This window comes from Branchiostoma floridae, chromosome 11 (assembly GCF_000003815.2).
Source record: "Branchiostoma floridae strain S238N-H82 chromosome 11, Bfl_VNyyK, whole genome shotgun sequence".
In the NCBI taxonomy this organism is placed as follows: domain Eukaryota; kingdom Metazoa; phylum Chordata; class Leptocardii; order Amphioxiformes; family Branchiostomatidae; genus Branchiostoma; species Branchiostoma floridae.
Window position 1 is genome coordinate 19,699,716 of NC_049989.1, and position 16,749 is coordinate 19,716,464.

General features: G+C 42.7%; 1 protein-coding gene across 1 annotated transcript in view; it reads right to left on the bottom strand.

The window, feature by feature from the left end:
- Positions 1-495: 495 nt before the first annotated feature.
- Positions 496-16,749, bottom strand: part of LOC118425341 (bone morphogenetic protein 1-like) — a 32,541-nt gene continuing 16,287 nt past the window's right edge. The window contains exons 5-8 of the mRNA XM_035834150.1: positions 2,670-2,872; positions 2,194-2,350; positions 1,188-1,331; positions 496-656 (exon numbers count right to left, since the gene is read on the bottom strand). Coding sequence (XP_035690043.1) covers positions 496-656; positions 1,188-1,331; positions 2,194-2,350; positions 2,670-2,872 — 665 coding nt within the window. The remainder of the gene's footprint in view (positions 657-1,187; positions 1,332-2,193; positions 2,351-2,669; positions 2,873-16,749) is intronic.

Genomic DNA, 16,749 nt, shown 5'->3' on the forward strand with positions numbered 1-16,749 from the left:
GTCTCCCCGCCAATCAGTGCCACGGATGGCCTCGAACATGAGCTGCACGGCGATAATTAAATACGCTTGAATCATGCTGAATTGATACATAATCGAAGACTACTGGCGGAGTGCCTTTAGCCAATGTATTATGTTTAACGGAATTATATGAAAACGAGGGAATGTTCTATCCACCTGGAAGTTTCTGGTAGGTTTGATGCTGATGCGCGCACGGATCCACTGGTTGCCTTGGTTACCGGACATGGACCAAAGTGGTTCCCCCTGCCCGACTTCGGTGAAGAGGTAGACATTCAGGTCGCCTGTGGTTGAAAGGGGTGCATTTATTAAAACCTTTCCCTGCAAATCTCGCCACGATACGGACATGAGAGTATACGCCATTTTGCCGGACTGTAGTAGTAACAAGTAGAAGAACGCTGGCCGTCTTACAGTGCATCGGAACAGGGTCTTGTAACGTTACTAAGGTGCTATCCCAGGCTTTAAGACACTCTATCATTTTTACGGAAACAATAGACTGTACGCACCGACGTTAACGCCGTACATGTGGTAGTGGAAGTCCAGGCAGTAGCCGGTGGAGCTGGGCGGGTAGATTGGTGACCGGAGGATGGCGTTGTGCCCCACTTCCTGGGGACTGGAGGCCTCGATGAACAGGTAGTGTCCTATGGTGGAAGGACGAACAAAGCTTTAAAGACAATACTAAACAACATAAAGACGACCCTTACTGAATATCATTAACCTAATTGTTTATGTAATTAGAAAAGAAAAAAAGAGGGAAACTCTTATTATTATTCATATCCTTAGTAAAGATTATCAGGAAACATATGGTCTGAATTTCGCTCCTATTACAGTAGTTACAGTCTGTGGTAAAATCGTTTGTCATTGTCTTATGAACAGAGGGTATTATCTCAAAGTTTGTAAGTTTAATTTGGATTCACAAGTGCGAGGGTGATGGGATCGTTGCAATTGCGACTTTATATATACACTAGGGTCATGTGTTCTACTGGTCATGTGCTCTAACTGTCTTTATACGACGTTTCAGTCAAAATGGTGCGTTCAAGATTTACGTTTGTTCCAATGTATTATATAACTGCCTCATTTTACATTCAGTTGTGACCACAGTAAAAACGTTATACAAATTCGACTCATCCGTAGACCAAGGGAAATATTCGGCCAGAATAAGCTCGAATCACGTACCCAGTCCAGTGGTGTGGTCAACGGTCCTGTCTGTCCGGACGGAGTGGACCCTGTGTGGCGGATCCAGTCGAAGTTGTCGGATTCGTCCTGGAAGAAGTTACACATGTCGGTGTCGAAGTCACAGTCCACCAGCATTCGGACTGAAAAATACAAGTAGTTTGTATTAACCCCATCCAGACTGGGGATGGGAGGGGCGACTTCGCCAACTTTGATGTCGTATAGCTCCCAACAGCTTGTGCTAAAAATACCACTTGGTGACTTTTCCTAGAATATTGTTGGCAACAATTTACAAAAAATAGAGTTTATAATTTTTCGTGTTACTAAAGGAAAATTTTACAAAAATCACTAATTTTGGCTTAAACAATGGAATTTTAAGATTTTCTTGCTAAACTAAACTTCTCTTTATATATCTGTAATATCTAATAGCTAAGCTACAGATGACGTCAGTTTATGACGTCATTTGAACTTCGTTGCGTCGGCTTTTGACAACAGAAGTCTTATAGCACTTTAATAAACTTTTTGTGTGAAATATCTAGGTATTATGGGAATTCCCTGTTTTAGCCAAAAAAATCAATTAATGACGTTATAATTACGTCATACACGTCATAATGACATGAAAATTTCAGGAATTATAAAACTTGACAAACATAACACCCCCTGCAAATTTGGTGATCGTACAGTAAGCCGCTTTGAAAATACGAAGCTCCCCCCCCTCCAGTCCAGGGAATGCCCAAAAAGCCCAGTCTAGATAGGGTTAACACTTAAAATATTAATGTGTTGAGTTTCGTGTTGTTATCTGTTGTTATCTGATGGAAAAATCAATGACACAGTGACAGGTATTTGGAAATCCAACATTGTCATCATTCCTTTTTGCACAAAGCACAGGAAGGATAAACTCGACAAAGATTTGAAATCACAGGTGAAATACATTATTTTATTGTAGGACTGACGTTTTCGAAGCAATGTATCACGTCCATTTCCCTCTTGAAAATGAGCTCTTACCACTGGAGTACTGGATGATGAATCCCCGCTCCGTGTAGGAGCTGTCTGAAGAGAAGGTGATGAACATCTGGCCTCCCGATGACGTCACGTCCAGTGGGTTGGTCTCCCCGCAGTAGGTACCGAGCAGAGGGGCGCTCTCGTCCGTACCGTCATACACCTACAAAAATAAGTTATATGTGTTCATAACTACTGGCAAGCTGATCAAATTCCTGGTAAGCACATTGCCCCTTCATTACAAAAGGAGTCAAATATTACACTAAGCCACTCTTCCCGAAATTGCCCTTTCGCTAGCGGTGTTAACCCCTGACAGCTGATCTCCAAGCATCAGAACAACAGATGTATATTTATTTGACAAAAAAAATCTTCTTCATGCGTACAAATACACATTGACTTCATTAGGAGTAGTCACTATAGTGTACCTGTACGCTTTCGACCCCACATCATAGTCTGTAATTGTGACCGTCTTGTGTCCGTACCTTGAGAGCGTCATAGATACATCCTGCGCCGCCAGCCTCCACAGAGAACTCCTTGAAGCTGAGAATGATGGGCTCCGTCCCCGTGGCGTTGATGAGCCACCTGCAGTTCAGGAAGTCGGGGTAGTCCAGAGGGTGCATGGGGGACTTGATCTCGCCGCTGGGACCGCCCAGGAAACTGCTGCCACAGTCGGGGTGGACGCCCACTTAGGCCCGGATGAGAAAAACAACGGGCAGATCTTACAGAACCGCTGATGTCAATTTCAAGTCGAATTGTAAAAAAACAGTTTGTATCTCTTTTACCGGACGTGATATTGTCTTGACACTTGGGTGGGGCAAGTTTCAGCCCCTAATATTTTATTTCGAAACTGCAGGGGCTTTTTTGTTAACATTCCAAAGAGGATAACTGCAGAAAGGATTGACGGATTGGCATCATTTTAGGCATGCAGGTAGCTTAGGCACAGATGTTCATAATGATATGCATGTTATGCAAATGAGGACTTACTTTGCATAATTAATGAGGAAATTGTATAATTCCATTGTTTTCAATAACTGGACCTCAATAAATGTAACACATGTCAATTATGATAGGTGGAATATAAGCAGATACCAAATACGGTAATGAGGAATTTATTTGCATGATCTATGTAAAAATTGCAAAACCGCTTTATGATTTATGATGGGAATTTAATAATTATGACATGTACGTTAGTCAATGATGAACAACACCATGCATAAATTATGTTAATGTGTTAGTCAATTGCATGAAATTTACAAAAGCTCTAAATATTTCATGGAGGTATGAGGTCACCGAACTCTAGTTTTTTTTTTAAGATCTTCCCATGGTTCGTAGCCATAGACTTTATTTTTAGATTTACAATACCCTATGTTACAGAGATGTTACCCAATCTAACCATAACTGTGCATGGTCAGGAGTCCGAAAGTGTCCATACAAGATCAGCATAAGATGATAATGCAAAAATCTTAGAGAAGCATAAATCACCCAAGCAAGGCCAGGGGCAGTTCTGTGTCTCGGTGTCATGTCCACTACAGCCGTCAGGGTGGGAGCAAAAGCGCCGCCTGGTCTTGGTGCAGGTGTCGTCACATGGACCCCATGCCGACCAGGCACTCCAGCCGACAGGCATATCTGGTGGACGAATATGTATCCTCAAAACTTGAAAAAATCTTGTTAATTAGTGTCGGCTATGTGTTTATCTCTAACAGCATTTCAACTACATTACATGCGATTGATACACATTGGCATCCGCTTCTATCTATAAGGGCTTTTAGGCTTGCTGACTACTATAGAAATACTATGAAAGAATATCGAAAACCTGATATTGTCGTAAAAATAGTCAAAGAAAAGTATCTCGATAAACCATGGGCGATTGGCGATCGGGTTTTTGTCGAAATCGCTGTTGCTTTTTTTGTACGTATATACTCAACAGTCAACACACACTGTATACAGTACAACCGCACTCAGTTACTCGTACTCATTCCATTGAATCAAATAATAAACAAGCACGCTGAACTTGAAAGACGCACTGTGTACGCCGACCTCGGTCTGGTCTGCGGTGTCGTTCTAGATCACGGGGATAGTTCGCGCAAAGGCCGACGGGAGTAGAACAGTTTCGCAGTTGGCTCGAACGCGTTCGCGAAGCCCTGCTCGAACCGATGAACTGCCAAGGGGCTAACTTCACTAACTACATATAAATCATGGGCGATAGGCCATCGAGTTTTTGTTGAAATCGCTGTTGCTATCTTTGTACGTATGTACTCAACACACACTGTATACAGTAATACCATACTGTGTACTCAGTCCATTGAATCAAATAATAAACAAGATGCTGAGCTTGAGACGCACTGTGTACGCCGAGCTCCGTTTGCTGCGTCGTTCTAGATCACGGGATAGTTCACGCAAAGGCCGACGGGAGTAGAACAGTTTCGCAGTTTGCTCGAACGCGTTCGCGAAGCCCTGCTCGAACCGATGAACCGCCAAGAGGGCTAACTTCACTAACTACATATAAATGACTGGGTAGGAAATGCTCATTATTGTTCCTAACACGTACCAAAGCGTTCGGAAGTCGGTGTTCGGCAAACTTCGGGTGATTTCGGCAACTGTTCGATTTTTTGGAATCGGCAGTTCGTGTAACCGCTAAGTGTACGATTCTCGGGAATCTTTCCGTGGACGAGTACACAGTGTGTGTAAGTGTACGATTCTCGGGAATCTTTTCGTGGACCGAGTGCACGGAGTGTGTAAGTGTATGACGATTCTCGGGAATGTTTCAGTGGACCGAGTACAAAGTGTATGTTTGATATAGTGTATGATTCTCGGGAATCCCATGGTGGAACGACTACACACTTTGAGTTCATTAGAGTAGGATTTTTATTACAGCAAACTAATACTGATTTCAACAAAAACTCGATGGCCTACCGCCTATGGGGTGACCACAGGAAAAGTGAGTTAGAACCACGGTTCTATGTTGGACCTGGGACTTCTCGGCTTTTACGTGAGAATAGTTTTCAACGTGGCTGGTTTGACCAAAGGCGATGGGCCATTGAGTATTTGTTGAAATCAATATTACATGTACTTTGCCGTACTAAAATCAGACTCTATGAACTCAAACAGTGTGTACTCATTCCACAGAGATTCCTGAGAATCATACACTGGCTCACACACACAGTGTACTCGGTCCACTGAAATATTCCCGGGAATCATACACTAACACACTCTGTGTCTTGGTCCGACACTGAAAGAATCATTCACTGTGTACTCAGTCCACTGAAAGAATCCCGATAATCATACACTATTACACTATAAAACACGCTGTGTGTACTTGGTTCACTGAAACTTTATTTGGCGGGAAATCTGAGTCTCGCGCCTGATTGGCTGGCAATGATGTAATCGTCTTGTGCAGCAGCGACCCTAACGGCCAGAAATGGTACTGCTGGTAACGCTGTTCCCCGGAAATTGGATTTTACAAAATGCTGCATATCTTCTTTGTTTTTAGGTGTTGTGTCCCAAGTATGGTTGCATGGCTAGTAAGTAACACCTAGATAATAAGTAGTGTCAATGTGTTTTATTTCATTGAGGCATTTCGCCGAAAACAAGGGCTTTTGAAACGGCGTTTCAAAGCGTTCGAAAGTCGGTGTTCGGCAAACTTCGGGTGATCTCGGCAGCCGTTCGTATGTGTGATTCTTTGGAATCGACAGTTTGTGTAACCGCTAAATGTGCGATTCTCGGGAATCTTTTAGTGGTCGGGAATCTTTCTGTGAACCTAGTTCACAGTGTGTGTAAGTGTACGTTTCCTCCAGAATCTTTCCGTGTACCGAGTACACAGTGTGTGTAAGTTTACGATTCTCGGGAATCTTTCCGTGTACCGAGTACACACTGTGTGTAAGTTTACGATTCTCGGGAATCTTTCAGTGGACCGAGTGCACGGAGTGTGTAAGTGTATGGCGATTCTCGGGAATGTTTCAGTGGACCCTGTAAAATTGTGTGGGTTCTGGAGGGTCCAAAACCCAAAATAACCCTAGGGTTCACTCACTAGGTGAACCCAAGATAACCCGAGCCCTGAGACCGATGAACCCTCTAGAACCCTACTGGACCCACTTCCAGGGTTGAAGTGGGTCCATTTTGGCCGTTTTACCCCACTTTAACCCACTAAGATCGGGTCAAAATGAGTTCCTCAACCCGCCGGAACCCGCCTGGGAACCCACTAGAACCCACCGGCGGGAACCCGGCAGAACCCGCCGGGGATGGCGGTCGTCATGGTAACGAACCCAATAGAACCCGCTTGCGAACCCGGCAGAACCCACCGGCGGCGCGCGGTATGGCGGTTGTCATGGAAACGAACCCAATAGAACCCGCTTGCGAACCCGGCAGAACCCACCGGCGGCGCGCGGTATGGCGGTTGTCATGGAAACGAACCCAGTAGAACCCGCTCGCGAACCCGGCAGAACCCACCGGCGGCGACCCTGACGGAAGCAAATTGTCTGGTAATTGGGTTCAACGCTGCCGGGAGTCGGGTTATTTTGGGTTGTGGTGGGTTTTGAACTGCCAGGGGAGCGATTTCATTCCACCCAGAACCCTCCGACTTCTACGGTGTTGGGTATCGCAATGCGCAAAACCCGACGCTGGCGAGAAATGGAATGCTCGCTTCTCAGTTAGAGCTGAACGAAGGACTCGGTTGAAAGGCGAGCTGTCTTATTTATGTTATTCCTGAATGAACCATCTCTGTCTTGTGTCATGTCTGTGAGGCTTTATTTGTAAAGGTCGCAAAATAACGGTCCTCTGATGATGTGTAAAATTGTATTAAAATCGGAAGAAATTTGGGGGAAATGCTCATGCGGTCGTTACGAATTGGCCGTGATCGTAACGTAGTAGGGGTGGGGGATCAACTGGACCCCTAGCGTTGTCAGAAGTCGCCGCCGACTTGTTTTTTTTTTTTTTTTTGCGCCGCGTAATCTTTCGTGTAAATTTCTAGGAAAAGGGCACAACTCTGGCGCTCTCCGTTACAAACTCAGCCGGACGCTTAAGCTTATTTTAATGAACTAATGGCAGTTTTCTGATGTATTCTGAGATCCTCTAGGATCCGAAAACTGCTATCTTCTCAAATGAAGCATGTGTAACGTTTTTGTTTACATTGCCTAACTTTGCCGGCAGCCCTCTCATCAATTTGAAGTGGCACGTGCGTGCGACAGCCACCCCACAGTCGGAGTTTTCTGATAGGCCTACCCTAGAGGGTACGCCCCTTAGAGGGCGGAGTTCATTATCTGAGTCTCTTTGAGCGCTTTCCAGATCCGACTTTGTTTACCGTGATTGACAGTGGAACCATGGGAACCTTACCCCCTGGCCCCAGGAGCGGAAGGCCGTCTTCGTGGTGCATATATTAACCATTACAAGGGATCAACTTTCCCCGGCCTAAAGAACAAACATGCAGATGCGCGATGCATCTCTGCCCTTGTCTGCCTCAGGAAAAAAGTGTGACCATGCCATGCTGGTCCATGCGCTGGAATCTATCACAAACAATATTGAGAACTTATGTATGTTCATACCTGTTAGCTGGAGTGGTATGGGATTTGTTTGCACACACTGTCACAAGGATTATGTGGGGTTTTCAAACCACAAAAATGGACCTTCTCGGCCGGCTGACTCCCCTAGCGTACGGTGACTCTATTTGTCCAATTTCGACAATTAGACCATCAAACCACGAAGCCTGGTAGAGGCTAGGAGTGTGAAGGCCTGTCCAAAATGTTCTATAGTATATCTGCATTTGATATTCGGACGTCTACTGGATTTGAAGAAGAGAGACCGGAGGCATACACACACCTAGGCCAGCTTCATTCCTCTGGCAGCTTTTAATACTTATCTTATGCAACCGTGGGATCTGCTTGGAGATTACCAATGATTCGTGTGTATCACATAATATTCGTACGAATTTCATAGGGATCGTGCAAATGCTTAGGCACCCCTGGCCATGTTGATTACATTACATGGATGACATCATCTGGGAACTCTAACACTGCCGCGAGCAAAAAACGTTTGGCCAAAGAAAAGCTGCTTTCATTATGAAATCTAAGTGGTCAGGAAGGCTGGACAAATAAATAAAACGCAGAGTATGGTATGTAACTGAATAATGTCCAACCGACACCTGCAATAACGTTTGTGACAAGGCTGATCAGATAGATGGTCACCGTTGATTCTAAGTAAGACTGCAATTAACATGCTAAAGATAAAAGATTAAAAATCATACTCATGATACTGTACAAATCGTGCCAAGCTAAAATGATTAGGAGTCCTCGGAAAGACAACGCAAATTGAAACATGTGAGAGTATCTCCTTATCATAGGTTAAAGTACAGGACGACTATAGATTCTAATTCTAAACAATAACTTTCTCTACTTTCACTTTCATGTACAATTGTCTTTCTGAGTCGATCAGAAATTATAATCCCTAGTCCCGCCGCGTAAAACTTCTCCCGGCCGGTTTCGAAATACTACCCTGCGGCGGAACTCACTTCCGAAGAGAGCCTGGCCAAGCTACAATAGACTGCATACAAGGATACCAGAAAGTTTAGAGGGTCAAACAAAACTAAGCCTGCTCCTAGGTTTTCTGGTGGGAGGTATCCTACTGGGTCTCCAGGGAGACCGGCGTACAACCGATATGATATGCTTGGGAGTTGGGACCGTTTACTCCCGAAATACTTTGCCTTACTATACAGCTCAACCACTCCAGAGCACAGACCACGCACGGTATATAACTGTTGCGCATGCCAACATCTATCCGTATTGCGAAATTTATAAGAAAAAAATGGATTGCTGGTACTGGAAAAGTCGTGCTTATGTTAGTAAAATCAAACAAAAGCACTGCGTGCATTCAATCACAGCCGTGGACAGAATTTTGGCAGGGCGATATTGGTGCATCACTAACTTCGTTTTGAGACAGAGTGTTTGAAAGTAATAATAAGAGAAATGAGAGAGCGAGAGAGACAAAAACTTGTAAGTTTGACATGAATGAATTGAGGATTTTGTGATATCTGCAGCGGCTGATAATTTCTTTCGGTTTGTACGGTTGGAAATAAAATCACTGATCTTGTCTCCCCAGAAAAAGCCGGATCGGGCATTTCAACTAGCCTCCACCAGGCCTTCGAATTCCTGCGTGGTACAGGGAGCGTAGAACGGAAAAAAAATCGGGAAATTGGCCAAGGGAGTCAGTGCATGCTTTATGTTCCCTCCGGAGTGGCTACGCGACCGGCCAAACCCTCTAGTAGCAAAATCTATCGCGTGATAGATATTTTTTGAGATCGGGCTGGGGTCTGGTATTCAGGCTAGTAGCACAACTCCCCTGGTGTGTAGTAGCCAGCGTGAGTCTGGTAGAGACTTCTTGGCCACTCCGGGCCACACCAGGCCAAGGGAAAATGCTTCCCAGATGTTCACTAGCCATCGAGGCGTTCTGGTCCCTGGGCCAGAAAAAATACACTTTGAGCAGAAAAAAACCAGAAATCACCAAGTCAATGTATCCCATGATGTGGTAGTACATATCACTCTCTATTCTATTAAGAGAAGACAAAGTAAAAAGTCTGCCTTCTTGTATTCTTTCTATGTTTTAAGAATTCTGATGAGCCTTGGCAACACATCTACTCGGTGGTAAGAAATCATCGTGCAGCGGGGCCGGAGGAGGGGGCATTAGGGACCGTTCCTAATGTTTCCTCGTATCCTTGGGAAATAATTATTTGGCGATTCAAACTGATTCCAAGCTCCATCTCCTTAACAATTAGTCAACAAGAAGTTTGCAAAGACTCAGACTACCCCAATGTTCGGACGACGGACAAACTTTCACGAAGTCCAATAGTCCTGGCCGGGCTCAACCTCTGACGTCGTCCTCAGAATTTACATTAATGATTCTCCCCCAAGACCAGGACCTCGCAGATACTGTAAGTGTAACTCACATATCTGAAGCTGCTCTTTCCCAAAGATGGCCTTTAGGGGATCAACTAAAATGAAACTATTCACCGAACGAACATGGGAGCAAATTCTTTTGTTTCAAAAATGAAGATGGTCTTCTGAAGATGATAAACGTTTAAACTACACATTTTGGCCAAATAAATCTAACTAGCTGTGTGCCGTCCCCCTCCGACAAGCAAACCCCCCGGGTAGGGTCAGATAGATAAAAACTCGGGGTTCTATTAGAAACGATCTCCGGAGGCTGAGCGCTAAGTTCTTAAACATCTGTAGCATATCATTTTCAACGAAAAACAAGCAAGTGACTGTGCTGCCAACAAAATGAGCACCACAATTTAAATTCAAGTGTATTTTCTCACCCCCCCCCCCTCCCCAGCCTACAGACTAGACCGTTAGATCCATGAAAAAATATTAGGCAATAGAGTGTCATTTTGATCAAGCTATTGTTTCAGCAACATAAAAGAGGATATCTTACCTCATTTAACTAGCAGGGACGCGTGTGGTAGCACCGGGGTGGGTCCATAATTCCTGGAGGGCAGTGAGTGACCGCCAAAAATCAGTCCCTCAATTTGGCAAATAACATGGTTCATCCTAGAGAATCCCGGGCATCCCAGTAATATCCTGAATCTGGATGATCCCGTTCCCACAACATGTCCGCAACAATAATCCACAGTCAGAACGCGACGATACAGGCCTGATAATTGAAGAAAACGGTAGAAACGGGCCACCATCTTTCAAATGATTTTGTATAAACCGCCGAGTGCAGTCACATGACTGTTGGCATACCAATCTCTGTGGGGGATTTTCCGGGTCTGGGGTCCGGGTGTCTCCAGTCATGCCAGTCGGTGGTGGAGTGCAGGAGGGACAGGGCAGGCCCCTGAGCCTGTTATCTGATCTGATCATCTCCAAGCAGACGTTTCGGTCGGGGGCAACAGATTTATAAATCAAAGTTGGAGGCGTTTTGGAGTATTTCTATCGATATCAATGTTGACCTGCTGGAACAGTGGGTCGTCCTAATCCTAGACGCTGAACTTCAAACTTTCAACATTGAAAGTCTAGAATAAAAGACGCTACTTTAAAACTGTTTTCAGTTTTGTATAAGGCGTATTGTAGCCTCTAGAACAAATTCAACTCTTTGATAACTCTAGAACGAAAGACGACATTCTACAGTCGCAGCTCTAAACATCTGTGATCATCCCGACAAGACTCAAAGGTATATAGATCTCTGTTTAGTCAAAAGTTCTGTTTTTTATGGCAGCGGGGCCTTTGAATCGTGAAATTATCACATGCATAAATTGCAATTGATGACCTACATTTCTTGAAATTTTAGTTTAAAAAGATATTGTTCTGATGGATGATGAAGAACCCTGTCGGAGTGGACCGGAGAAGCTTCACAATTACATTAGGTATTGCAAAGATAAGTGGAATACATTTCATGCCTTCTACACACTGAAACAGTATTCAACACATTTCGACGTGACGTATTAAAGCTTAGAAAAAAAATGTGTTACGACTAAAACGTGTGAACGCCCTAAAACGGATGATAACCGGCGGCGCGACGACCGTCAATCGTGTGTAAATTACGGTAGAAAATTTCCAGTGCATCGATTTGAATACGGTTTATAATACTCAAGCAACAATGGTGTTTCACGTTTTCGTAGACGTCCTTCAGCCCTCGAAGTCATAGCGTTGTACCACATGTCTTACAGCTTCTGTCTATTTCTACAAAACGTCCTCCAAATGTTCCTTTTGGGACCTCCTGTTATATAACAAACCTCTAAAAGACACGGCTGTACATTCATCTGGTGATAATGCAGAAACGCAAACTTGGATATTTTTTGCAACACCCCAGCGTATGAACTGGTAACAACGCTCATTATTTGTACATTGAAAGCAAACAGGGATGTTGCGAATCAGTATGGCATCCGACAAATCTTCTAGTGCATATCTAGTTTAATTACGTCAATGACAATACTAGTAACCATGAGCCACTGTGCATTATCCTGATACCAGTGGCAACCCCTGTTACAATCGCTGTACAACCGGATGGTTTGACTTTCTGAAAACTCTAGCCCAAACCTTCGTCGATCGCGATCTCATGAGTGTTGACGGACGTTTGGCCGTTGCTAAGAGTAACTACTCTCCGAGCAGAGGTCTAGGTTTTGTCACAGCAAGATAAATAAAATACAAAATAGAAAGCCCGATAAAAACGACTAAAAAAGACGTTAAAAACCAGCCGGAGCCTAACCTCTGTTTGGAGAGTAAGAGTAACGATAATATTGACTTGTCGAAATTTTCTAAGATACCATAGGCAAGCACCACGGTTCAGCTCCATCCTCGATGTGCAAATGTCGGGGTGAAATGTTGAGAGAGAATTCAGAGTGTTTCTCTGGATTTCTCAAGAACGGAGTCCACACCTTATGGACGATGCCTAGAAGTGTCTGGATCGGTTCACGCTTGCAAACATGCTTTGCTTTGCATTGTTTAAAACTGTAGCGGAAAATTTGGTTGGATTTAACGAACGAAGGGCGGGGAATGGAAACAATTCAGGTCGCTTTTTGAAAAAATACAAAATCGTTGGCACTATTCATGACTGGGTACAAGGCATTAACACGGTTAAGTAACGCCCATTAAGACATTTACAACCTCATAGAACAAACAGAGACGATGTCTTCTATCGGCATCCGTCCATGATAGTTTCCCGAGCCAGCTCTTGCCGTCATGACGAGTACGACAATTTCATTATCGGCGCTTCTTGTTCAGACCTCACACTGTATTCACAGACCTAGACATTTATATTGATAATGTCATGAAATTTGCGAAACAAGTTCTTCTCGCCGTTTTTCTTTCACACGGTAAGATACCTCCTCTTGCCATGCGTTTCTTTCCTCTCTGTAGAAAGCTTTTCCTCTCATTTTTATACCCCCTTTGGCGTGCCATAAACCGGCGGGAAACTAACCAATTATGAAATTTCATGTCATGTCGCCCTACTTGCTCTCATTCAGCTCCACTTGCGCATGCTTTCGAAGAGAGTTGGAAATATATGATTCTAGAACACAAACCAAGCTTTATCCTTGTCCTCTCTTAACTACATTTGTAACCTAATTCACGACCTTCCACGACCGCTGGCGTTTTATTATCGTGTCTGCATTCTCCCAAATCCGTTTTTTGTACGGAGTCGGTACTTACCACTTACGGATCCCAAAATTTACCCACGTTTTTGCACGTACATGGCACACAGTTTCAAGTACGGCGGGTGTCACTGGCTTTATGCAAGCAGTCCAGCATTGGTGTGATCAATTATAAACAAAGTATCAGTCCGTATCTCTGAGCTTAAAACCGTTTTCAAACAATGTCTTGCGTTCAAACTTATGTAGTAGGCATCCTTACATCTTCTCAGTTGCAAAACCCAAAACAGTTAAGAGTGTTCACAATTTCTCCCCAGGTTTGGAGCTAGGGATTAGGTAGGGTCTGGTTAATAATGCCATTTGTGCATTGTAAAACGAGATTCATCGTTCAAATGTCTTACTTGGCACGTTGAACAAGTGACACGTGGATAAAATCCAACACGATTTATGTCAACTTAATGATGAACGAAGCCCGGCTATACCTACCAAAAGGCAAGGCGGCCAACAGGTGGTCACAGAGCTATCGTGCCTTATAATTATATCCACCAAAATGACGATTTCACATGTCAAATTGCGTCTTATGAGATATCAAATGTTAAAGCTATTCACAATTGCTGAAAAGTACAAATAATGTCGTTACCTGTTGATTCGAACATGATAGAACTGCACATTTGAGTGTCGCCGTGATGTGAGTTTAGTTATATGTTTGTCTTACTTTCACATAGTAACCCAGTTAGCTTAACTCGTACGTGAATTTAGCTAGCTTGGGATGTCAAATGACGACTATATTCAGTCATGAATACAGCAGCTGGATTAGAAAGAAATCCGACTCTATGACATCGATCGATATCGAACACATTCTGGTCTCGCGCCGTCATCAAAACGCGTTCTAATGGCTGCTTTCTGCAGAGACGATTCGGAGTTAATTTCAACCACGGTACGGTGGAATTAAGCCATTCTTTCTAAAACGCGAACAAATTGGCATTTGTGAACGAAATTTTCTGTAAAGTAGCTTCGTAATATGACCCCTACCTGTGCTATTGATAGCTCTGATCTTTCTTTATTCCCCGAAAATAACAGTCGAATAAACTGTCTTCAATTTTCACAAAGCGCAAAAGTGCATCATTTTTAAAAACTCTGATAGCGTATAATACTGTGTTACTTGGAATGAAATCAGTTGTTAGATACCCTACACATTTTCATTCTTTTTTGTTGAACAAATCTATAAGGAACTTGTCAATATTACGTGTGAATCCTGTAATGTGCAACATATACCCAAGGTGCAGAAACACCTACGCTTGGCAGAATGGGCGTCTTTTTCCATCATATAAGGCCACACCAAATTAATTTCTTGGTTCACGGATTCGCTCGCTCCTATTTTTTGGAAAAAAAAATAAAAATAAAAATTACCAGTCAGCAAATTTTCACCATTAATAAAACCATTCACCAGCTTTCTGGTGTAGCAAATTGGCTTTTATATTATACGCTCCTTAAAGTGTGGGTACAGGTGCTGTTACTGTACAATAATAGTGTTTTTGTACTTTTTTCAAGCCGAAAACTTCTTTTCTATGTTTTGGATTAGCCGTTACCTTTACCCCAATCATTTTACAATTTTTATTTTTATTTTTATTTCGTCCTCTTGCTCCATATTTTTTATGAAAAAATCCGTGAACCAAGAAATTAAATTGGTGTGGCCTAAAAGACATTTTACACATCGACTGGCCTACTTTGCAATACACCGTACGCTGTGAAAATACACATATCATAAGAAAATCCCCTTTCCGTATCTTCAAGAGATCCACTCGCCCACTGTGCGTCAACACAAAAAAGTGCGTCAACTCAAGGTTACTCTACGGATATACAAAAAGTAATCCTTTCTCTCAAAAGAGCAAAATATGCATACATAGTTTCAGAAAATTATTGCGCACCCAAAAAAGTTTGTCCGAAGGAAATCGGACATTGTATCGCGATATCTGGATTTTGGGGTCAAAAACCGTGTTTTTGGCTCAGAAGAGCGAAATAAGCATTTTTGATAGAAATTGTGCATACATAGTTTCAGAAAATTATTGCGCACCCAATAACGTTTGTCCGAAGGAAATCGGACATTGTATCGCGATATCTGAATTTTGGGGTCAAAAACCGTGTTTTTGGCTCAGAAGAGCAAAATAAGCATTTTTGATAGAAAATGTGCATACATAGTTTCAGAAAATTATTGCGCACCCAAAAAAGTTTGTCCGAAGGAAATCGGACATTGTATCGCGATATCTGAATTTTGGGGTCAAAAACCGTGTTTTTGGCTCAGAAGAGCGAAATAAGCATTTTTATAGAAAAGGTGCATACGAAATTTCAGAAAAATTATTCTGCACCTGAAAATGTTTGTTCGAAGGAAATCGGACATCGTATCGCGATATCTGAATTTTGGGGTCAAAAACCGTGTTTTTGGCTCAGAAGAGCAAAATAAGCATTTTTGATAGAAAATGTGCATACATAGTTTCAGAAAATTATTGCGCACCCAAAAAAGTTTGTCCGAAGGAAATCGGACATTGTATCGCGATATCTGAATTTTGAGGTAAAAAACCGTGTTTTTGGCTCAGAAGAGCAAAATAAGCATTTTTGATAGAAATTGTGCATACATAGTTTCAGAAAATTATTGCGCACCCAATAACGTTTGTCCGAAGGAAATCGGACATCGTATCGCGATATCTGAATTTTGGGGTCAAAAACCGTGTTTTTGGCTCAGAAGAGCAAAATAAGCATTTTTGATAGAAATTGTGCATACATAGTTTCAGAAAATTATTGCGCACCCAAAAAAGTTTGTCCGAAGGAAATCGGACATTGTATCGCGATATCTGAATTTTGAGGTAAAAAACCGTGTTTTTGGCTCAGAAGAGCAAAATAAGCATTTTTGATAGAAAATGTGCATACACAGTTTCAGAAAATTATTGCGCACCCAAAAAAGTTTGTCCGAAGGAAATCGGACATTGTATCGCGATATCTGAATTTTGGGGTCAAAAACCGTGTTTTTGGCTCAGAAGAGCAAAATAAGTATTTTTGATAGAAATTGTGCATACATAGTTTCAGAAAATTATTGCGCACCCAAAAAAGTTTGTCCGAAGGAAATCGGGCATTGTATCGTGATATCTGAATTTTGAGGTAAAAAACGTGTTTTTGGCTCAGAAGAGCAAAATAAGCGCAAGCATTTTTGATAGAAAATGTGCATACATAGTTTCAGAAAATTATTGCGCACCCAAAAAAGTTTGTCCGAAGGAAATCGGACATTGTATCGCGATATCTGAATTTTGGGGTCAAAAACCGTGTTTTTGGCTCTGAAGAGCAAAATAAGCATTTTTGATAGAAATTGTGCATACATAGTTTCAGAAAATTATTGCGCACCCAATAACGTTTGTCCGAAGGAAATCGGACATCGTATCGCGACATCTGAATTTTGGGGTCAAAAACCGTGTTTTTGGCTCAGAAGAGCAAAATAAGCA